This window comes from Gorilla gorilla, chromosome 20 (assembly GCF_029281585.2).
Source record: "Gorilla gorilla gorilla isolate KB3781 chromosome 20, NHGRI_mGorGor1-v2.1_pri, whole genome shotgun sequence".
Taxonomy (NCBI): domain Eukaryota; kingdom Metazoa; phylum Chordata; class Mammalia; order Primates; family Hominidae; genus Gorilla; species Gorilla gorilla.
Window position 1 is genome coordinate 22546449 of NC_073244.2, and position 23411 is coordinate 22569859.

A 23411-nucleotide genomic window follows, 5' to 3' on the forward strand; every position below is an offset into this window, starting at 1 on the left:
CATCTTGGCCAGGCTGGTCTTGAACTCCTGACCTCGTGATCCACGCGCCTCGGCTTCCCAAAGTGCGAGGATTACAGGCGTGAGCCACCGCGTCCGGCTTGGGTCACTTTTCGAACATACAGCGCCTCCTCTCTCCTTCCTCCCCAGGCCCCCACTGCCCCGACTCGCAGACCGCAGACAAGGCTGAGAGCGATACCTTGCTTTCCCGCGCTCGCCTCCGTGCCTACTGCGCCTGCGCGAGCTGTGAGGGCGGGACCCAGAGACACCCGCCCCAACTACTGGCGTGCGCCCTCTGCTGTCGCCTAACGGAACTCCGGGCGCGCGTGCGCACGCACCCCAAGCCCCGCCCCCCAGGCTGCCGGCGCGCGACCTGTTGGCGCCTCTCCCTGCCTTCCCTCTCCTATAGTGGGGCGGGGCCGGGCCGCCCGAGTCGGGGGTGGAAGGTGGGGGCCACATAATGCCACGCCCCCGCCTCGTCCCCATTTGAAGCCCCGCGACTCTTCACTGCTGGTCAATCAGAGCCCGTGCTCTCCCTAGTGCCGGCCAATGGGAGGTGCGCTCGGGCTGCTTCCGGCTCCGCGCTCCGCTCGCCCCCTCCCAAGGTCTCCCCGCGACTGGCGGGACGCAGGGGCGGGCGTCGGCCGCGGTGTCGCGCAGCGGGCCTGGAGCCAATAAGGGGCGGGCTCGGTGCTGATGGACGGTGCTGGTGGCCAGTGGAGAGGCGCTGGCCGCACTTCCCGTCGGGGAGAGAGTGTAATATGGCGAAGACCTACGATTACCTGTTCAAGCTGCTGCTGATCGGGGACTCGGGGGTGGGGAAGACCTGTGTCCTGTTCCGCTTCTCCGAGGACGCCTTCAACTCCACTTTTATCTCCACCATAGGTAGCGGGACCGGGGAATGGCTGGGGGCGCCGGAGGCCCGGGCTGGGCGCGCCCCTGAGGGGCTGGGGCTGAGGGATCTACAGGGCTGGACGGGCCGAGGGCGCTGAGAGGGTCGAGGGGGCCTAAAGGGAGAAGAGCAGTCGCCTGCACCGCCGTTCGGGGGTTCCTGGGCCGTGGTGGGGGAGACCAGGTGCCCATTTTGCAGATAGTGAGACTGAGGCTCCGACCCTCAGCCCGCTCGTTAGGGCGTGTTATGTCTTGGACTGGGGTCTTCGCGCCCGTCCTCGCGATCTGTCCTAGCAGCAGCCCTCGAAGCGGTTCTTTTGAGGCTCTTGCCTTGCAGAAGTGGAAACTGAGTCATGGGGAATTGGCCATGGGAAAAAGACAGTGGCATCTCATCTTAATGAGCATTTACTATGTGCCAAGTGCTTCACGTGCGTTTTCACACTCTCCAGTTCTTGGTGTTAAGTGCTGTTATGAGCCCGTCTCACAAGATGAGGAATCTGAGGCTCAGGGAGGGCATGGAACTTGCCCAAGGCCACACAGTCTGCAGGTGGTGAGGATGGGATTTGATGGAATTTGAACCTGGCTGTGTCTCAACCCAAAACTCGAGGCTTAGCTCTCCTAGAGAGATGCCACTGCACACTCCCAGCTGATGACAAGCTCAGCTAATGCACCTTGGAGCCGGGACTCTAACCCACACCGTTCCTGCTCTTTTCTCTGGAGCGTTCAGAGGTTGAGCCCCTCTCCCTGACCATGCTTCCCCTCATAAGTGTATTTTCCTCTAGAAGGAATGATGAGAAGAGTCAGGACCTTTTCCCTGCCCACCTTTCATCCTGCTCCAGGAATGACAGCAATGGCAAGTGACAGCACTGCCTGCCCTGGGACCTGTCATCCCCAAGAAGATGCAAGATAAAAGCCTCAGCGAGAAACTAAATCAGCCACTGCCACAGACAGCCTTGACTTCCCTATCAAAGGGCCCAAGACTCCGGCTGTCACTTTAGAACAGCTTTTCCCGTAGGGCCAGCCCACGTTGTGGTTGAACAGAATTGGCTTGGTGCATCTCAGTTGTGATGTCCACAGAAGTGGAGCTGACCTCTCTCAGTGCCACAAAAGCAGTCCTGGCCCACAGTGAAAAGGTTTGACCCGGGAGTAACACCTATCTGAGTGGCTTGTGAGCTCTGTAGCCCTGCTAGGGATGGGGAAAGTGGGGGAACGGTCACTAAGTCCAGGAGTTTATTCCGACTCAAGAAAACCTAGGGAATGGCCTTTGCCTTACTGTGTCACTTCGACAGAATCGTGTTATCTCCCTGAACCCCAGATAATGTGCTAATTCCATTCTTGCCCTCCTCCAGGAGCTATGCTTTATTTATTTTATTTCATTTTATTTTTTGAGACGGAGTCTAGCTCTTTTGCCCAGGCTGGAATCCAGCGGCACGATCTCGGGTCACTACAACCTCTGCCTCCCGGGTTCAAGCAGTTCTCCTGCCTCAGCCTCCCTAGTAGCTGGGATTATAGGCACCCGCCACCACGTCCAGCTAATTTTTGTGTTTTTAGTAAATACAGGGTTTCACTGTGTTGGTCAGGCTGGTCTCGAACTCCTGACCTTGTAATCTGCCTGCCTCGGCATCCCAAAGTGCTGGGATTACAAGCATGAGCCACCGCACCCAGCGGAGCTGTGCTTTATAAAACAGTTATATGCCAGATGTAAAATAGAAAGAATTGACTGGAAATCATTACGTCTGGTTTCCAGTTGCTGTTTGCCCTTGAATGTGCACTACCCCTCTCTGAGCCCTGCTGTCTTTAGAGCAGGAGTGACACTGTCTGCCCAGCCTAGTGCCCTGGTGGTTGAGGATTAGAATTAGACAATAAGGGGTTGTCACCACAACCAGAGGCCATCTAGAGGAAGCAAATGAATGGCTCCTGCAGTGACAGCATCCAGCCTCTGAAGACAGATGTTTCTGAATTCTTCCCCCTCCCCCACTCCAAGGCTAAACTTTAGGGTAATTCTTGTGCTCCAACCAATCAAGAAGTGGTGTTAATTCAGCCTGGGCAACATGGCAAACCCCATCTCTACAAAAAATAAAATAAAATTAGCCGGGCACAGTGGCTCACCCATGTAGACCCAGCCACTTGGGAGGCCAAAGTGGGAGGATCGATTGAGCCCGGGAGGTCAAGGTGCAGTGAGCTGTGATGGTGTCACTGCACTCCAGCCTGGGCAACAGAGCGAGACCCTGTCTTAAAAAAAAATAATAAAAATAAAAGAAAGAAAGAAATGATGTTAACTGTGAGCAGACTGGCTTGCATTCACTCAGATCCCAGTTTCCCGGCCTTCCCCACAAACCCCCCTCTTTTTTTTTTTTTTTTTTTTTTGAGACAGTCCCTCTCTGTCACCCAGTCTGGAGTGCAGTGGCACGATCTCGGCTCACTGCAACTTCCGCCTCCCAGGTTCCAGCGATTCTCCCGTCTCAGCCTCCCAAGTAGCTGGGATTACAAGCACCCACCACCATGCCCAGCTAATTTTTGTATTTTTTTTTTTTTTTTTAGTAGAGATGGGGTTTCACCATGTTGGCCAGGCTGGTCTCGAACTCCTGACCTCGTGACCGCCCACCTTGGCCTCCCAAAGTGCTGGGATTACAAGCATGAGCCACCGCGCCCAGCCCAACCCCCGTCTTTAGAGTTACTTTGAGCTTTAAAGAGGCTTTCTTCCATTTGCAGATGAGGATGTGACTTGGTGAAAGTTACCTAGCAAGGTGGAGGTGGCACCTGACCCTAAGATCCCTCCCTCCCACCCCTTCATTCCCCTCCTTCCATTTGTAGCCTTCTGTCTTCTAGGAAAGTCTAATTCACCATGACCTTGAAGGTCAGGCCTCATAATTCTTAGGCCTCGTAAAGTTTACACTTCCTAATTAAATTTGGCATGTTAATAAAACCCAGAGGAGTGTAGGGCGGAGTGCTGCTGTGGAGCTTGGCCAACCTAACAGTGCTCCTCGATTTTTTGTGTCCCTGTACACGTGTGACAGGAAATGGGGAATGTTTTAGGAAGCCCGGGCACACTGGGCTGTCTAGTCCTGAAGCAGTATCACCTTAATGCTTAAAGGTGATTCCATAAATTAGCCATACGTGGTGGCGCTTGCCTGTATTCCCAGCTACTCAGGAGGCTGAGGCAGGAGAATCGCTTGAATCCAGGAGGCAGAGGTTGCAGTGAGCCAAGATTGTGCCAGTGCACTCCAGCCTGGGCAACAGAGCAAAACTCTGTCTCCAAAAAAAAAAAGAAGCAATTCTATATTGGCTGAGTGTACCTCTGGGTTTTCTTTATAGACAAGGATTGAGTGGCTGTTCATTTTCTGCCACTCAATCCTTAACATTTTGCCAAAAGTTACATTTCACCAAAGCCTATTCTCAGAAGCCCCATAGATCATTTGTGGTGTGAACTTGGCCCTGTAGCTCCCTGGAATGGGTTCTCACCAGCCTGGCTCGGCGCCACTGCCTCCTCAGGGGCCCATTGATTCCTCCAGTGAAAGGGTTGGCATTTGAGAAAGTGCTTTGTGAACCGCTCAACACCGCGTAGACCCTGTTGCACTTTAATACTTTGATCCAGCCATATTTTGCCAGTGTCTTCTGTGGGCCAGGCAGCCATTTTGGCAAGAGGGCTGCAGAGAGGACACAGGTGAGTCAAGGTGCGTGCAGGACTGAGGTACCAGCTTCTAGCAAATGTGTATTCAACCCCTGTGTGTTCAGTTACTGGAGGTAATAGCAGTGGATGAGACTTGTCAGGTCCCTGCCCCAGGGAGCTTACGTTTGAGAGGGCGAAAGTCCAGTGCTGGGGCTGGATGGATGGAATTAGCATCCCCACCCTGGGTTCAGAGAGGCCCAGCCAGGCCTGGGCCTCAAGTCTTCTCCAGCAGGGACTTGAACAAACTCCTGGTGGCAAAGGCTGGGTCTGGCTGTTTCTCATCTACATGTGCCATTATGATCTGCAAGCATTATGCCCAGGTCCATGCAGCAGATACATACATGTATGTCAGTTATGTTAATAAATAGGTAAAGGGAGAACTGATGAGGATGGTCAGAAAGGTTCCCCTGAGGAGGGGACTTGAATGGGAACCTGAACAAAGGGATAGCCAGGTAGCTACAGAAGAAAGAACTTTCCAGGGCAGGGAAGAGCAAACATCAAAGCCCCAAGTCAGGAGCATGCTTGGAATGTTGAGGAAATCGCTGTGTGGATGGTGTGGCCAGAGAGAGCAGGTCATGAGCCGGAGTGCTGAGAGGTGACCAGGTTAGGCAGGACCTTGACACACATGAGCAGCTGTTTCCACTTTATTTGAGGGAAGTGGGGCAGGGAAGCCACTGAAAGAGGCTTTTAAAAAAAATAGCTTTATGAGATAGAATTCGCATACAGTTCACCCATTTGCAGTGTACAATTCAGTGGCTTTGGGTACATTCACAGAGTTCCACAACCATCACCACAGGCAATTTGGGAACATTTTTATTATGCCAAAAAGACACCAACCCAAGGCCAGGCACGCACGGTGGCACAGTGGCTCACGCCTGTAATCCCAGTACTTTGGGAGGCTGAGGTGGGCAGATCACGAGGTCAAGAGATCGAGAACAGCCTGGCCAACATGGTGAAACCCTGTCTCTACTAAAAATAGAAAAATTAGCTGGGCATGGTGGCGCGTGCCTGCAGTCCCACCTACTTGGGAGGCTGTGGCAGGAGAATCACTTGAACCCGGGAGGCAGAGGTTGCAGTGAGCCAAGATCGCACCACTGCACTCCAGGCTAGCCAAGATCGCACCACTGCACTCCAGCCCGGTGACAGAGAAACTCCATCTCAAAAAAAAAAAAAAAAAAAAGGATACCAACCCTTCCAGTTTCCCCATGTGCCCCCCAGCCCCAGACAACCGCTAATCAGCTTTCTGTTTCTATGAATGAGCCTATGCTGGACATGTCTGTTAATGGAATCTCACACTAAGTGACCTTTAGTGTCTGGCTTCTCTCAGCATCCTGTCTTCAAGGTTCATCCACATTGTATAGCATGGATGAGTACTCCGTTCCTTTTTATGACTGGGTCATATTCCGTTGTATGGTTGGACCACATTTTGTTCATCCATTCATCTGTTGGTGGACATACTAGAAAGTTTGGAGCAGAGGGCCGGGTGCGGTGGCTGATGCCTATAATCCCAGCACTTTGGGAGGCTGAGGCAGGCAGATCATTTGAGGTCAGGAGTTTGAGACCAGCCTGGCCAACACAGTGAAACCCCATCTCTACTAAAAACTCAAAAATTGGCCGGGCATTGTGGCAGGCACCTGTGGTCCCAGCTACTCGGGAGGCTGAGGCAGGAGAATCACTTGAACCTGGGAGACAGAGGCTGCAGTGAGCCAAGATTGTGCCACTGCACTCCAGCCTGGGCGACAGAGCGAGACTCCATCTCAAAAAAAAAAAAAAAGAAAGTAAGTTTGGAGCAGAGGTTAGCTGTGTAACATGGTTAGGGTTATATTTTTGAAGGCTGGGGAGGGGACTGCGGGTGAACAGTGGGAGCCTGGGGAACATCAAGGTGGCTGCGAGGTCACCTTGGGGAAAGGGGATGAAAGCGGGAGGTGAGAGACAAGGAAGATAGGCTCAGGAAGGCTTGTTAGGAGGTGATCTTCAAGGGGGCCTTAAAGGAGGAGAAGTTTGCCCAGCTGACGGGCCAGTGGGACACAGACCACCCGCAGAAAATGAATAGCGTGTACAAAAGCTGGGGGCAGGAGAGAACGTGACCATGTGCATTGACGCATGGTGGGGCCTAAGGCCCTGTGTGCCTGGGGGTCGGTCAGCTGCAGGGTGTTGGGGAGCGAGGGACTCAGGCCTGCAGAGGGCTCTGTTGAGACCCACTCCGTACAACTGCCTGGGGTGGGGAGGCAGGTTCAGCTGGCAGCAAGGGACAAGAGCAGGGCTTTGCCACCCGCGCCCCCTGGGTTTGCTCTGCACTGCTCCCATCAGCTCTTGGAGAGGGAAAGTATCTTCAAGTGTTTCCAGATCTGGATATTCCGACATCCCGCATGCCCAGCGCCAGGCAGGGTCTCCGTAAGCCACAACAGCTGTCACCTGCACAGGTTGGTGGCGCCCAGCTCAGACACAACTTGGGAAATGGGCTGACAGTGACGTGCCTTTTTTCTTTTTTCTTTCAGGAATTGACTTTAAAATTAGGACCATAGAGCTCGATGGCAAGAGAATTAAACTGCAGATATGGTAAGAGTCATTGTTCTCTGTCATTCTCTCCACCTGGCGATGGCTTCAAGCCAGAAGCCCTTGGCCTTCTCCCTCCACCGTCCCTGTGACCTTGGCCTCCATTTCTTGGTGCCCAGTCCTGGCACATGGGGCTTTCTCCAGAAGCTCCTGGAGGTTTATACCCAGCCCAGAGAGCTGTCCTCTGCTGGCTGCAGGGCACCAGGGCCTACAGCATCATAGGCACAAAGCTGCCCAGCCCTGGCTAGCTCAGTGTTCCACAGTGGGCACCATCTGGGTCTGGCCTTCAGAGTGGGCTGCTTCTGTTGAACGGGAAGAGAGCCCTCTCAGTGCCAGGTGCTGGTGACGCCTGCAGGGACTGTGAGATGCCCCAGCCGAGAGTTTCCTTTTGAGCCTCTCAACCCACTCAGAAGCATAAAGGTCCAACTTCACTTCCTCTTTTCTCCCCTGGGGCAGGCCTGGCCTCCCTTCCTAGCATACAGACCGAAACCCCAAACCGAAATTAAGCCGAGAGCCGGGCTTAATGTTGAGCCTGTTTCCATTCCTGAGAACTAAGGGTGACTTCCCATGCACATACAATTAGGGAAGTGGGGAGACTCCAAGTCGCCATCGCTGGCCTGATTCTAGTTTGCTGAGACTGAGTTCAGGTGGTGGGTATAGTGGGGTCCTGCCCTGCACACATGCCACTCGCATAGAGTCACTGGCCCTGAGCAAAACAAAGAGAAGTCACATTTAAGAGCATGGTGCAATTTCCCTGTCACCCAAACCAGGCAAGTGCCTTTGAGTGGGAGCAGTGTGCCAGGAGATGGGCCACGAAGTCATCCTCCCTCAAGTCTCAAAGTGTGACCGGTCACCCCCACTTGCCAGTTTCAGGGAGCCCCACAGCTACCCTTGACTCCAGGTGCTATTCACCTCTTCTTTTTTTTTCTTCTTTTTTTGAGACAGAGTTTCGCTCTTGTCGCCTAGGCTGGAGTGCAATGGCGCGATCTTGTCTCACCGCAACCTCTGCCCCCCAGGTTCAAGTGATTCTCCTGCCTCAGCCTCCCAAGTAGCTGGTATTACAGGCATGCACCACCACGCCCAACTAATTTTGTATTTTTAGTAGAGACGGGGTTTCTCCATGTTGGTCAGGCTGGTCTCGAACTCCCGACCTCAGGTGACCCACCCACCTCGGCCTCCCAAAGTGCTGGGATTATAGGCGTGAGCCACCACGCCCGGCCCTACTGTTCACCTCTTAATCTGACTTTGGGAGTCGGGTAGGTTTAACTTGCAGTTCATCCTGCAGACATTGGTAGTAAGTCAAGCTCTGGCTGCCTTGTAAGTTCCAAGCCATGGAAGTTTCTCCACTTCCAGCACGTTGGTGCTGTGTCACCCTTTGTTCCCAAGTCCAAAGTGACACTGCATCAGCAAGCAGAAGTTTCACTTTCCTCCTGCCTTCCTGCTTCTGCTCTTAGCAATCGTGGTGAGGTTAGTGACTCAAAACTCTTCTAAGGACTGTAGTTGAAAAAAAAATGACTGTTTTTTTTTTTTTGTTTCTTTGTTTTTTTGAGACAGAGTTTTGCTCTTGTTGCCCAGGCTGGAGTACAGTGGCACGATTTTGGCTCACTGCAACCTCCGCCTCCTGGGTTCAGGCAATTCTTCTGCCTCGGCCTCCCAAGTAGCTGGGATTACAGGTGCCTGCCACCACGCTCGGCTAATTTTGTATTTTTAGTAGAGACAGGGTTTCGCCATGTTGGCCAGGTTGGCTTCGAACCCCTGAATTCAGGTGATCCACCTGCCTCGGCCTCCCAAAGTGCTGGGATTACAGGCGTGAGCCACTGCACCTGGCAAAAATGACTTCTTAACCACTCATGTCTCCTGCTGCTGGTGTCAGAAAGTCAGCTTAGCTCCAAGCAAGGTGTTTCTGCACAATCCAGACGTATAGAGCCCTCCGGGTCCCAGCAGGGCCGTGGGAGGAACCCTGGGCTTGGAGACAAAAGACCTGAGTCTTGCCCTGGCTCTGTCACCAATCAGTTAGGTCACCTTTAATTTTTTTTTTTTTTTTTTTTTTAGACAAAGTCTCACTCTGTCACCCAGGCTGGAGTGCAGTGGCATGATCTCAGCTCACTGCAACCTCCACTTCCTTGGTTCAAGCAATTCTCGTGCTTCAGCTTCCCGAGTAGCTGGGATTACAGGCACCTGCCACCATGCCTGGCTAACTTTTGTATTTTTAGTAGACAGGGTTTCACCATGTTGGTCAGGCTGATCTCAAACTCCTGACCTCAGGTGATCCGCTGGCCTCAGCGTCCCAAAGTGCTGAGATTACGGGAGTGAGCCAACACGCCTGGCTTTTTTTTTTTTTTTTTTCCTGAGACAGAGTCTTACTCTGTCACCCATGCTGGAATATAGCAGCACGATCTCAGGTCACTGCAACCTCCACCTCCCAGGTTCAAGCGATTGTTGTGTCTCGGCCTCCTAAGTAGCTGGGACTACAGATCCACGCCATCATGCCCGCCTAATTTTTGTATTTTTAGTAGAGATGAGGTTTCATTGTGTTGGTCAGGCCGGTCTCGAACTCCTGGCCTCAGGTGATCCATCCGCCTCGGCCTCTTAAAGTGCTGGGATTACAGATGTAAGCCACTGCACCAGGCCAGTTAGGTTACCTTTTTTTTTTTTTTGAGATGGAGTCTTACTCTGTCACCCAGGCTGGAGTACAGTGGTGCAATCTCGGCTCACTGCAGCCTCCGCCTCCTGGGTTCCAGCAGTTCTCCTGCCTCAGCCTCCCAGGTAGCTGGGATTACAGGCACGTGCCACCATGCCTGGCTAATTTTTGTATTTTTTGTAGGGACGGGGTTTCACCAAGTTGGCCAGGCTGGTCTCGACCTCCTGACCTCAGGTGGTCCACCTGCCTCGGCCTCCCAAAGTGCTAGGATTACAGATGTGAGCCACTGCGCCCGGCCAGTTAGGTTACCTACCTTTAAACCAAACACTAAGTACCCTTCAAGCCAGGAGCTGGGCTGGGCATGGGTGTGTCTTACCCAGGCATCACCTCCCGGGCAATAGGTCCTGTGTTCCTTGTCATGCAGATGAGGAGGGACTTTCCCCATCATTCAAACCAAGATGGCAGGCCTGAAAGCTTTTCCTGAGTCCCAGCCACCCTCAACAGCAAGAGCTATGTTCCTGAGCCACATGACTGGCTCTTCTGTGAACCAGAAACTCCAGGGAGAATTCCCTGGAAGCAAAGGTGCAGAAGAGGAGAAGGCGCATGGGTCAGGGATCCCATCATGGCTCTGCCACATCAAATGACCTTAACCCCTCCAGGCCAGTGTCCTTCCCTGTAATAATAGGGAGATTAGAAGGTGCTGCCTTAGCAGAAGAAGGTATCACAGTGGCTGACCGGTGAGAAAGCCAGGCATCCCGGGTAGATGCTCCTTGTCTCCTACTGGGGACAGTTATTTTCCTTTAATGTTGCTAATATCCCTTCTCTTCATGTTTAGGGACACGGCCGGTCAGGAACGGTTTCGGACGATTACAACGGCCTACTACAGGGGTGCAATGGTAGGGATTTTTTGTTTGGTTGTTTTTTATCTGCTTTTTAAGTCAACATGGGAGCGTCACTGTGCATTGGTTACCGAAGCCTAGATGTTTCTGTGGAGCCCGTGCCCCAACTCCTCAGGGCTCCTTGGTCCCAAGTTAGTCTTAGGAACAGGCTTTGTGCCCCGGCCCACCCCCATGTACATACCTCCCCTTCTGGCTGCAGAGACAATGCAAGGTTTAAATAAAGTGGAAACATAATTCTTTGGGAATGAAGAAAGACACAGGAAGCCGGTTCTTCCAGGTGAGCTCAGTGCAGTCGAAGCCGGCATGCCCCGACTTTTAGGAGCTGTCACATGACCTGCATCTATCTCTATGAAATTTGCTACCAAAAGCTTGAAGATCTTCCAGGAGCTGACCTGCCCTGGGCTGTCGGCCGTTATATCCGTCACCCAGGCCTGAGGCGGGATGACGTGATGGGAAGACTCAGTCATCATCCCTCAAAACATTTCTCAAGCACCTTCTCTGGGCCAGGCCTTAACTAGATGCAGAAGGCGGCCAGGGATGGGACGAGGTCCTGTGTCAGGGGCCCTGTGTGTACATGGCAGGGCATTCAGGGGTAGAGGGAGCAGGAGGTGGAGCCCCTGGACCTGGCCTGAGACCCTGGCTTGCCCACTGAGCTCCATCTCCTGACTTGGAAAAGGGAACGGAGCACAGCACTGTGTCTCAGGCTGTGCTGAGGATAAATGGCTGCCTCTCCCCATTCCCAGGTCCCTCTTCTCCCCACTCTTTCCTCCGCATACCCCATCATTTAATTGCTCAGGCAGCTGCCTGTTTCCTCGATGAGGGCAGTGCCACATCCTGGTCCCTGCCATCTGCCTGGCCCCGGGGAACCTGCTGGGTCTGCAGTAGTTGCTCAGGAAAGACTTGTGGAGGGTGGAGATGAATGGAGGCATTATGTGTTTAGAGCATCCCACATGGCATTCGAAACCTCATGGAAACCCACTCGTGTGGGCTGCAGCCTTAGTGTGCCTCAGTAAAATTAATGTATTTCTTTCCCCCCACCTCACAGTTCTCTGGTGGAGGGTGGGCAGGCGGCCTGAGGGCACTGGGGTCTTGGGGAGCTTCAGCCTCTGGAGAAAACTGTGTGACCTGGGGCCTGTCCCGCTCTTCTCTGGGCCCAAATAGCCACCTTCCACCCTGCCCTGATCACCAAGCCCTCCCCTGCACCAGGCAGTGGGCCCAGGTCTTGGCTCAGATTATCTCATTGCATTTTGGCTGTGAACCTCTTTGTGCAGGCGCCATTGTCATCCCTGTTTTATAACAAAGAACCTGAGGTTTGGCCCGGTGGCCTGCCCCGCTGAAGTTCACTCAGCAGGTAAATGGCTAGGCTGGGCTGGGCTGTTTGTCTCTAGCACCCACATCATCAACCAGCACCAAGATGATTGTGGCTTTCCATCCTCCTAGACCCAGGCCAACCTGAATAGATGCCACCACTGGCTGCATGTGGCTATTTGAATTTACCCAATTAACGTTGAAAATCCAGCCAGGCGCAGTGGCTGATGCCTGTAATCCCAGCACTTTGGGAGGCCGAGGCGGGTAGATCTCTTGAGGTCAGGAGTTGGAGACCAGCCTGGCCACATGGTAAAATTCCATCTCTACTAAAAATACAAAAATTAGCTGGGCGTGGTGGCGGATGCCTGTAATCCCAGCCACTCAGGAGGGTGAGGCAGGAGAATCACTTAAACCTGGGAGCCGGAGGTTGCGGTGAGCCGAGGTTGCACCACTGCACTCCAGTCTGGGCAGCAGAGCAAGAATCCGTCGCTTAACTACTTAATTAATTAATTAATTTTAAAAAACATTGAAAATCCAGCTCCTTGGGGCAGAGCAGCTATGTTTCTGATGCCCTAGAGCCTTGTGTAGCCAGTATCAGTCACATGGGACAGCACCACCATTGCAGCTGTGTCCTCATCTCTGTCAGCATGCTCATAGACCCTTGGGCCTCAAAATCCCAAGTTTGGGAAGCATTGGATGCCTAGAGACCCATGGTGAGGTTTGCCCAGACGGGGCCCTGGAAAATAGTCACTTGGAGCCCTGAGGGGTGTTTCCAGGAAAACCTGGAATAGGATGGCTGGCTCAGTGTTTTCCAGGTGCTTCTGCTTGATTCTAAGAGAGAGCTCTACCCACTGCCCCACTAACGTCCAGGTTCTCCCCTCAGCTCCCTGAAATAGGTATAATCCAGGAATTTGAGTCTTAGGCACATGTCACCAACTTAGTGGTGAAGGCAGGAATCCTGGGCTTTCAGAGGGTCCAGTCCCCGGATAAAGGGCCCCACGCCCCCTGTCCCTGACCATGTCACAGTCACAGGGTGTGCCCACCGTGGATGGGGCATGGCAGACATCATGGGCCACTGCAGCCTTGAGGTTCTTCGCCATGGTTGCGGCTGACTGTGAGGCCATTATTCATGTCCCTGAATTCCCAGGAGGATTTGGGGTTGCAGTGACTTTCTTGCCCCATCTGTGTCATTTTTGTCCCACACTCTTGCACCCACACCTGTCTCACCATTACCACATGGCCCGTGTCCTTATTCTGCAAACTTGGATGGCCCCAGACAACTTGGCCAGCAGCAGAAGTCATCAGTGCCCTCAGGTGCCACAGATGCAGGGCTGGGCCTGGGGAGCAGGTAGCGAGGAGGAAGGAAGAAATCCAGGCCTGGACATGAGCAGGCCACGTGCCTTGAAGCCCAGGATGCCCGGCAACAAAGGGGGACTTGTGATGGCACTGCAGGCTGGCCCGCTGTGGGCACTCTACAAGGACATCGAGAACCACACAGACCGTCAGAGGGTGGCCCCCACATGTGGGTTCTGGGGCTGAAAAAGGCCCAGGGATATTGCTGAGAGGATAGGTGTCATCAGCGCTTTTGGAGTTAGCCCCCCGCCGCCCCCCGTGCTTGAATCTTAAAGGTCACGTCTCTGTGCCTCAGTTTCCCCTTGCATCGCATGGGCATGTTTGCGCTTGTCCACAGCAGTAGCGAGGCTGTGGACCCAGGCTAAGGCGGGGCTGCCCCGAAGCTCTTCCAGGACCCACGAGCCGTCTCCCAATTGCTCACGTCTAGGTTAGGGAACTGGAAGGGCCTCGGCACTCTCGGCTCCATCTTAACACAGCCGGTTCCCTCTGTGGTGGGGTCACTGGAAGTTGTGTGGATGTCGGGTCAGGACTTCCTGGGCTCAGTTGTGCGTGGTAGGTGGCTCAGGCAGAGCGTGGGGTGAGCAAGGGGTGAAGAGGAGGCCGATCGCAGGGGAGGGTCAGCGTGAGGGGAGTGCTGCTGGCAGTGGGCCTGTGGACCGGCTCCCACTGTCAGGCTGCACCACCCCGTGGGCCATGAGGGGAGCCAGCCAGGCTTGTCAGCGAGGGCGTGGCAGGGGCTGGCCTGTGAGGCAGAAGGGTCACCTCAGCGGCCCGGGGGGCAGGACAAGGCTGGTGCCAGAACCCAGCAGAAAGAAGGGCCACAGGGATGGAGAGGAGGGGGCTGGCTTCCGGGGCTCCACAGAGGTGGGGAGGGCGGCAGCTAGTGGGCCTGGCTGTGCAGTGGGTGCTGGGCTCCCCACCACTGTTCTCTGGTGCCACTGAGGCCTCCCTTCCAGAGCCTGCAGCCGATCAGGCACCTGTGTCTTCTCTCCCCGCGCAGGGCATCATGCTGGTCTACGACATCACCAACGAGAAGTCCTTCGACAACATCCGGAACTGGATTCGCAACATTGAGGAGGTGAGGCCCTCCGGCTCCTCCCACTGTCCCTGCTTCAGTCCTTGTCCCAGAGCCCTCTGGTTTACTCATGAGAAGGCCAAGGTGCAGAGACACATACAGGCCACTTGCCCACAGCCTCCTAGTCAGGGACATGGTGGGAGCAGGGACTGAGATGCAAGCAGCCGGCCCCAGGGACCACACACTGGCCTGGCCCCACCCCAGAGCCCCTCGGAGCCCATCCCTCCAGCTAGGCTGTTGGATCTGGCCAGTGTCATGGTCATAAGAGAAAGGATATCTAAGCTTGTGGTCACCGTGAGTGTTGGGTGCTTTCTAGAGAAGGAAGGGTCTAGCACAGGTGTGACCCTTGTAGTTGGAGGGTGTGGTGAGCAGGCGTCAGTTGTACTTTGAGCTATATCGGAGCAGGGTGTGACCTGGTACAAACGACCTGTGTTCAGACCTTGAACCATAGAGCAGTGAGAAGGAGGCCAACCCCTCCTCCCCTCCCAAAGCCAGCATCTTCATCTTCTGCTCCCCAAAGAGCTGACCTCACCCCCAAAGCCTTCCTGGCTGCCGGCACCTGCAGCTTTCTATAACTAACCAGGTGGGGCTTCAGGTCTGAGGCACAGCCAGAGAACTTTTCCCATCTATAAAACCACAGCAAAAGGGCATATCACTGTCCGCCCAGGACTCATGGACCTCCCAGACCAGGCCGAGAGGCCACCCCATCATTTGTGAGTCATTGCACTGGGCTCACCTCCCCAGTGACCCTGAGAGGGCTGTGCTGCCAAATTTGCCAGTGCAGGGCTGCACCCCAGCTGGGAAAGCTGTCTTCATCCGTGGAGAGGAGGAGAGCCTGGTCTTTGTGAAAGGTCTCTGTTTCTGGCCAGCGGGCAGGAGCCACCTTCTGGTTCATGGGAAGTGAGGCAGAGAGTGGCGCAGTAGGTTCCAGAGACCAAGTCTGAGCTGGTGGAAGAAGACAGCAGTTTCCAGTGTCCCCGTCCTCCAGGAAGCATGGTCCGCTCCATGGGGACCCAGGGAGACTTGACGAAGGAGCTGCCTTTGGGTATGAGGGCAGAGTTTGGGCAACATCAGACAGGGTGGTGAAGTGCCTGCAGCTGGTGATGGCCTCGAGTTGCGACCACCTCAGGCACGGCCTGTTTCTGGAGCCCAAAAAGAGAGTTGAAATGTCAGGGCCAGGCGAGGTGGCTCACGCCTGTAATCCCAGCAGTTTGGGAGACAGGCGGGCAGATCACCTGAGGTCAGAAGTTCGAGACCAGCCTGGCCAACATGGCGAAACTCTGTCTCTACTAAAAATACAAAAAATTAGCCTGGTGTGGTGGCAGATACCTGTAATCTCAGCTATTCGGGAGGTTGAGGATCGCTTGAACCTGAAGGCAGAGGTTGCAGTGAGCCGAGATCATGCCACTACACTCCAGCCTGGGAGACAGAACGAGACTCCATCTCAAAAAAAACAAAAAAAAAAAGTGTCAAAGCAGAAGGTCCCAGGACAACAGCTGGGGCCTCTTGCAGAGGATCCAGGGAGGGAAGGAGGAAAGCCAAGGTCGGGGGGTAAATATCTCAGCCTCACTCACCTCCCATAGGCTAGACCCGCCCAGCAGCCCAGGTGCGGGGGCTTGATTGATACAGCCATAGAAGCTGCCAGAAAGCATTTCAGAAAATGTGCATTTGCTCAGAGTAGCAGCTAGAACCCTGGCCCCAGCCCTGGCATTGGCTGTGTGACATGGGGCCGGCTGCTTGGCCTCTCTGAGCTTCAGCTTGTCCCTTAGACCAGGCTGTACCTAGCAGTCCTGACCCCACCGCTCTGATTTCTGGGGACAGACTGTGTGTTGGCAGAGGCACCTGGCCTGTGTCATCCGGTCTGATCCCCCATCTGTCCCCCTCCCTCTCAGCACGCCTCTGCAGACGTCGAAAAGATGATACTCGGGAACAAGTGTGATGTGAATGACAAGAGACAAGTTTCCAAGGAACGGGGAGAAAAGGTGGGCATGGTGGCACAAGGGGCAGAGGGCCTCGGGGTCTTGGGGTTCTTGTGCAGAGGCCTTCCCCTGTCCCTCCTCTGCCCCAGGGGCCTGAGACGAGTTGGTCACCCCAGTGGGGCACGTGCCATGGGATGACAGAAGCACACACCCAGCCGGGGCTTCTTGGGTGCACTCTGCGGGCATCTCATCAAAACCTACCATGGCCCCACTCCAGACTTTCAAGACCACAGGAGTGGGGAACAGAGCCATAGTTTGATCCCAGCAAGTCCCCGCCACCCTCCCATCTCAGCTGCCATCCCCAGCACTCCATGCCCTGTGAGGCCCTGTGGAGGGGCATTCACTATAGACTTGAGGGAGTGATCCAGGAAGTCACGCCCACAGCCCCAGCCCTGTTGCTGCTCCCTCTTGGCGCCGGCCCTGCCTTCAGCTCCTGTTTTAGGCAAGCTCAGATGCGCCCGGCGGCTGGTGTGCTCATGCGTGTGCCTCCCTCTCTCACAGCTGGCCCTCGACTATGGAATCAAGTTCATGGAGACCAGCGCGAAGGCCAACATCAACGTGGAAAATGTGAGTCCCGGGCCCTGCTGGGAGACATGGGGCCTGCAGGATCGGCCCCTTCAGGCTAAAGGGGGAGCTGGCGTCCTCCGAGGAGGTCCTGCCAGACGGACCAGCCTCGGGCTCAGGGCTGCCAGTCAGTCCTCTGAGGGACATTTCCTGGGCAGTGCCACGTGCCAAGCACAGGCAGCCCCTGGGAATGTGCCATCAGCAGGGACAGGCACCACAAAGGGCACCTAGGACGCATCTCACGGGCTCTTGGGCAGCCCTGGGGAATAGGCACGGTTTTACAGGTGAGGAAACTAAGGCTCAGAAAGACCCAGCTCTGTGTTTACCCTCTCAGCCACACCACTTACCCTGGAGAGGCCCCTGTCAAAAGCCCAGACATAGCAGGGAGCCCTGATGGGACCCGGGCCCATGCCACCCTCCCCTCTCCACGGGGCGACCCCAGCCCTGCGGCCGATCCTGTGATGTTTCCCCATCCTAGTCATGTTTCCAAGGCGGATCTTCCATATCACTCCCGACCTAAAGTCTCTATGCTGACATGAAGACAGAGGCTAGACTCCTTGCCTGGCGTGGAAAGCCCTCCCTCACCAGCTACAGCTGGTGTTTGCCACCCAGGGCTTGGGCCTTGCCCTCCCCAGGCCACCTGGGCTGCTCCCTTCTCCAATACATCACTGCATTTCCCTCCTGTGTGCCCCTTTTTCTGCCTGCCAGGTTCCCTTTTCTAGTCAGGGCCTGGCCCAGGGGGCCTCTCCCCAAGAACACCTTCAGTCTCCCCTGGGCCTTCCTCCGCACCCCAAGCCACTCTCCTCTCCAGAACCTCCCACATCATGGGGATATATGTTGGGATCACGCCTCCCACCATCTCTGTATGTCCCCTCCTCAAGGCTGTGACAGCAGCTCAACCCTTGGCTGTGCTGGGAGATGAACCTGCTCCCGCTTCCAGCCCTGCCAGGCAAGGACTCCGAGTGAAGCTTGTTTGGCCACAGAGCTGCTTGCCTTTTTCCCTGACCATCAGAAGGGAGGCCAGAGCTGACAGAACCTAGGAGTCAGAGACAAAGAACTGGGCACTCCTTCTAGATCCTTCTGGATTGGTCGGTTAACTGCTGGGTTCCTTTGGACAAGTCACTTGGCCTCTCTGAGCCTCAGTTTCCTCTCTGGCCAACTGAGTGTCGCCCCATCTCACAGGGCTTAGGGGAGGTGGCGCATGCGTAAAGTCCCGTCAATGCTAAGGTGCTCTGTGGAAGTGAGAGTTGATGTCAGAGAGTAAGGGTGGTTGGGAGGCAGAGGGAGCCGGGGAAGGACAGGAGCTGGGGCCGGACAGGCCAGATGAACCCACTGCCAGAGGCGGGCATCAAAGGGCCAAATGGGAGGCCCACGCCTGGGAAGCTGTCTCGCCACACCCGCTGTACACGGGTGGCTGAGGACTCAGGGTCCTGCCATCCCAAGGACTCACAATGTGCTTATTCCACAGGCATTTTTCACTCTCGCCAGAGACATCAAAGCAAAAATGGACAAAAAATTGGTGAGTGTGTGTCCTTCCGAGATCCCCGAGTGGATCTCTGGGATCCAGCCATCGTCGTTAGCAGCACTGATATGACGTGCCCTAGATCCTGCTTTTTAGGGCCCAGCCAGACCCCATGGGACATTGCTGGGAAAGGGGGAAGAGTTTGCAGGTGTGGCTGGGGCATCAGCATCAGGCAGTGCCAGCCTGGGGACGCTGCCCAAGCAGACAAGGCCGTGCCCGGTGAATCCCCAGGCTAGCAGGGAGCACACGGCCTTTTCCATTCCACTTAAGGGCCAGAAAGACAACATGGTGTGCAAGGACAGAGAGCCACGGCTCGGAGAAAACCTTCCTAGGTCGCTTGGGCAGGGCCAGGGCTGGTGTCTGATAACTGCTGGCTCATCGTCTTGACAAGCATGGCAGATCAAGAACCTGCCCCCGCTCCACCCCAGCCCCAGATGCTACAAGTTGTGACAGCTCTGCGACCTTCATTGTGTCCCAGGGTTCTTGGAGGCCTCCAGGGAAGTCTGCACGAACCCCTACCCATCTACCCTCTCATTCGTTTCTTGCTTTTTTTGTTTACCACGTTAGCGATTTCCTAGTCCACTGCGCTCAGTATCAGTGGTGCTTTCTTGACGGAATCAAACACTTCCCTGTACTTTGGGGGCATTTAGTGCCTAAACACTGTAGTGACCCTTCCTCCCTCGCCCTGGTTCCAGCAACTGCCCTTTCCCGGCCATGTTACATTGGTTGTCCAGTCGAGGAGCACACGGCGCTCTATTTGTGGGTTAAGTCTGGTCACTTGAGAATGCACATAAAATACAAAATGCCGTTCAAGTTTTACATCTGATGTAAGCAAATCTGTTTTGTAATTCTAAGATGCGATGTGTTGAACAGTGAGGCATGTGATTGATTTAATAGCAGCTCTTTGGCCATTAAATCAAAATGGGAAACAGTTCATGGAAACCAGTGCACTGACCAACAATAATTTGGGATTTTCTTGCAATTTTTTTTCTTCAGTATAATGGTCAAGGTTTGATTCTTTTTTCTTTTAGTTTTTTTATTAGTTAAAAAAGAGATTTTTTTTTTTAGAGTCTCACTTTGCCACCTAGGCTGGAGTGCAATGGCACCATCACAGCTCACTGCAGCCTTCAACTCCTGGGCTCAAGCAATCCTCCCACCTCCGCCTCCCAAGTAGCTGGGGCTATAAGCACACGCCACCATGCCTGGCTAATTTTTTTCTTTTTCTTTTTCTTTTTTTTTGAGAAGGAGTCTCGCTCTGTTGCCCAGGCTAGAGTGCAGTGGTGCAATCCCCGCTCACTGCAACCTCTGCCTCCCAGGTTCAAGCGGTTCTTCTGACTCAACCTCCCGAGTACTTGGGATTGCAGGCACATGTCACCACGCCCAGCTAATTTTTGTATGTTTAGTAGAGACGAGGCTTCACCATGTTGGTCAGGCTGGTCTTGAACTCCTGACCTCAGGTGATCCACCTGCCTCGGCCTCCCAAAATGTTGGGATTACAGGTGTGAGCCACCCCGCCTGGCCATTTTTTCTTTTTTAAGAGGCAGGATCTCACTTGTTACCCAGGCTGGTCTCAAACTCCTGGGCTCAAGCAGTTCTTCTGCCTCGGCCTCCCAAAGTGCTGGGAAGGGTATGATGGGGTGGGCGGATAAGTGAGAGAGTGGTTGGAAGGGGTGGTATATAGCAGATGGAAAATAGATCTGTTTCTGAAAAATGAATTATCAGTTGTAAGAGAATTGGATGGATGGGTAGAAGATAATGGATGGATGGTTGGTTGAAAGGGAATAAACCGATGGTTGATTTGTTGGAAGGAGATCGTTGGATAGATAGATGATTGGTTTGTTGGTTGGTTGGAAGGGGATGGATGAATGGTTGGTTGGAAGGAGGTGGTTGCTTGGAAGGGGATAGATGGATGGTTGATTGGTCAGAAGGGGTGGTTAGAAGGAGATGGTTAGTTGGAAGAGGGTGGATGGGGGGAAGGAGACGGACGGGTGGATGGATGGTTGGAAAGGGATGGTCGGATGGTTGGTTGGTTGGATGAGGTGGTTAGAAGGGGATGGATGGTTGGTTGGTTGGTTGGAAGGGGATGGATGGTTGGAAGAAGATGGATGGTTGGAAAGGGATGGATGAGTGGATGGTTCTTGGTTGGAAGGGATGGATGGTTGGTTGATTGGTTTGTTGGTTGGAAGCAGGTGGATAGATGGATGGAAGGGAATGGGTGAGTGGATGGATGGATGGTTGAAAGGGTATAGATGGATGGTTGGTTGGTTGGTTGGTTGGTTGGTTGGTTGGTTGGTTGGTTGGATGGTTGGAAGGGGACAGCTGGATGGACTGGCAGATGATGGATGGATGGTTTGATGGCTGATCGGTTGGTTGGATGGCTGGAATGGTAATGGATGGATGACCTGGCAGATGATGGATGGATGGTTGGATGGCTCGTTGGTTAGTTGGTTGGTTTGGCTGGTTTGATTGGTTTGGTTGTTTGATTGGTTGGTTGGTTGGTTGGTTGGTTGGATGGATGGTTAGGTGGATGGTTAGGTGGATGGCTGGTTGATTGTGAGACCTAGTGCTGATTCTCAGTGATAACCTCAGAAAACCTCTTGTGATTTCAGGAAGGCAACAGCCCCCAGGGGAGCAACCAGGGAGTCAAAATCACACCGGACCAGCAGAAGAGGAGCAGCTTTTTCCGATGTGTTCTTCTGTGAGGAACACCGCCTTACTCTGAGCCTCGCTCAGCCCAGCTGACTGTGCCTGTTCTGAGTGAGCCCCTCACTCAGCCGGGGCCCTCCCACCTCCAACGCCCCGCCCACGCCGCGGCCACCGGGCCCACGGCCACCAGAATGCAATTGAGAAATCGTTTATTTTAGTAACTGTCTGATCTTTTTCAACTTTGGAGATGGAATAAGTTAAAAATTTGCTATTTTTCCTGTAACATCTGCTGAACGGGCCCACCCACACGTTATATATTCAGAGAGAGAGAGGGAGTCAAGGTGTGACCGTCGACCACAGCCAGTGTCAGGCCTCTGCCTCTGGGCCTTTGCTTTGTGGCCTCACTGCAACACAAAGCTCCACCAGGAGGCTGGTTCACGTCCCCTACCACGGAAGCGAGGTCCCAGAAGGCCAGCGGTGGTTCCGGGAGCAACAGGTCCCAAACCCTGAGCAAGGCAACCGATCGCCAGGCCCAGGAAGCATCACCCAGGAGATTTGGCGCCCACTTCCACCTCTTCTCTCAGTTTTGGACAAGTGACAAACCATTTTGCCCCCTCACTCTTCTTTTTTAACTGTTAAACCAAAGGAAAGCACAAATGAAGGAAATCCTGTGTGAAGCATTGAGAAGGAAAGAAGCCTGGAGCAGCCTCTCCTGTCCACGGCCAGGGGTTAGGTCCGCAGGCCCGTCTGCGGTCCCCATCGAGCATCAAGGGGACGCTGTGTGTGCTGCAAGTGACCCCGAAAACAACCACAGCCGTCACATGGTCCTCCTGAAGTTGGGGCACCCTCCTCTCAGCACCAAAATGGCCCCCACTCCTTCGTGTCCTCCCGCTGTCTCCAAATCGGACGTTCTTTCTAGCTGAGATTTTTATTTTTCCACATCTGTAGTGCCATGAAGCGATTCTGTCTTTGACTTCCAATGGCAAACCTGGGTGATCGGGAACAAGCACATTGTACCCTTGGCTGGACATGGCCAAGACACAAGGCATTCCACGGCGGCAAGCTGACCGCACAGCAGTCTGGCTTGATTTTCAGCCGTCATCATTGGGTTCTGTTTTGACAGCTCTGCTGTCCCATAGGGACTGCGATTGGGACCAGGTCAACCAAGCCAGGGGGGTGTCACCAGCCTTTTCTTTTTTTCTTTCTTTTTTTTTTTTTCCTCCTTAAGCTGCTGTCAATCCAAACCATTGGCATCATCGTTTCTTTTGAATTAAAACCAACGTATCAGCAATAGTCTGCTCTCCCCGGGAATCTCTAACATGCTCTGTTTACATCGATAAATGCACTTAAGGAAAACAAACAAATTAAAGCTCATCTTAAAGTCCAAGGATTTTTATGTCCACATTTTCCCTGTAGGCCACACGGACATGGCCAGGTGCTGGGGGTGGGTCTGGACAAGATGGTAGAGCCCATGGGTTACCCCATCGAGCGGCCACCTCAGAGGAGATGCCACCCATCATCAAAAGACTAAATTGGGAAAAGAAGCCTCCTGGCTTGGTGCAGTGGCTCACACCTGTAATCCCAGCACTCTGGGAGGCCAAGGCGGGCTGATCACTTGAGCTCAGGTGTTCGAGACCAGCCTGGCCAACATGGTGAGCCTGCGTCACCTGGCTTCTGGCACACAGCTCGGCCACTGTGTCCCTCCTGCCTCCCTGGCAGGTCCTTCTAGGGGCCTTCTCCCGGCTGGCTTTCCAGGGCGTTCCTTCCACTCTATCCAGGGTCCTTCCCAAGACCACCCCCAGGTCCAGTCATTCCCTAGGACTTGACAGAGAGCTGTACTCACAGCCAAGATCACAGCAAAATCAGCAAAGGGAAAAGGCATGCAGAGTGAAGTCCAGAGGCAACCAGACAGAAACTTCCAGAATCCTCTCACAGTGGGGTCACACACCCCATGCTTAACTCCCCCAACAATGAGTTGTAACAACAGGTGTGTAATGTGTCTTTCGTGAAAGCTAGTTGGCAGTTCTGTGCCCAGGTGTTTATGGGGCCAGTCACATAGGAACCCTCTACCTGGCACTTACCAGGATTCCACACTCCTACAAAGAAAGCAGGGGTTTAGCATAAACCGCATCACTTGTACAGAAAGTGTAGGCACCTGTCATGAGCCACACATGTAGGGAAGTTTTAATATCCGTAGGGAACTTTACCAACTGCAGGCCCACCTTGCCAGCAGGCCTTTCTCAGAAAGCAGCCTCAGATCTATTCTTTTCTGCACACGCTATGCTTTTAGATAGGCCAGTGGCTTTCAAG

General features: G+C 54.0%; 1 protein-coding gene across 1 annotated transcript; it reads left to right on the forward strand.

The window, feature by feature from the left end:
- Nucleotides 1-239: 239 nt before the first annotated feature.
- Nucleotides 240-22488, forward strand: RAB8A (RAB8A, member RAS oncogene family). The gene is made up of 8 exons (XM_004060218.5): nucleotides 240-882; nucleotides 7057-7117; nucleotides 10591-10651; nucleotides 14316-14393; nucleotides 16283-16372; nucleotides 16871-16936; nucleotides 18402-18452; nucleotides 21065-22488. Exons 1-8 carry the CDS (start codon nucleotides 759-761, stop codon nucleotides 21155-21157), a joined length of 624 nt encoding a protein of 207 aa, XP_004060266.1. The 5' UTR covers nucleotides 240-758; the 3' UTR covers nucleotides 21158-22488.
- The last annotated feature ends 923 nt before the right edge of the window (nucleotides 22489-23411 follow it).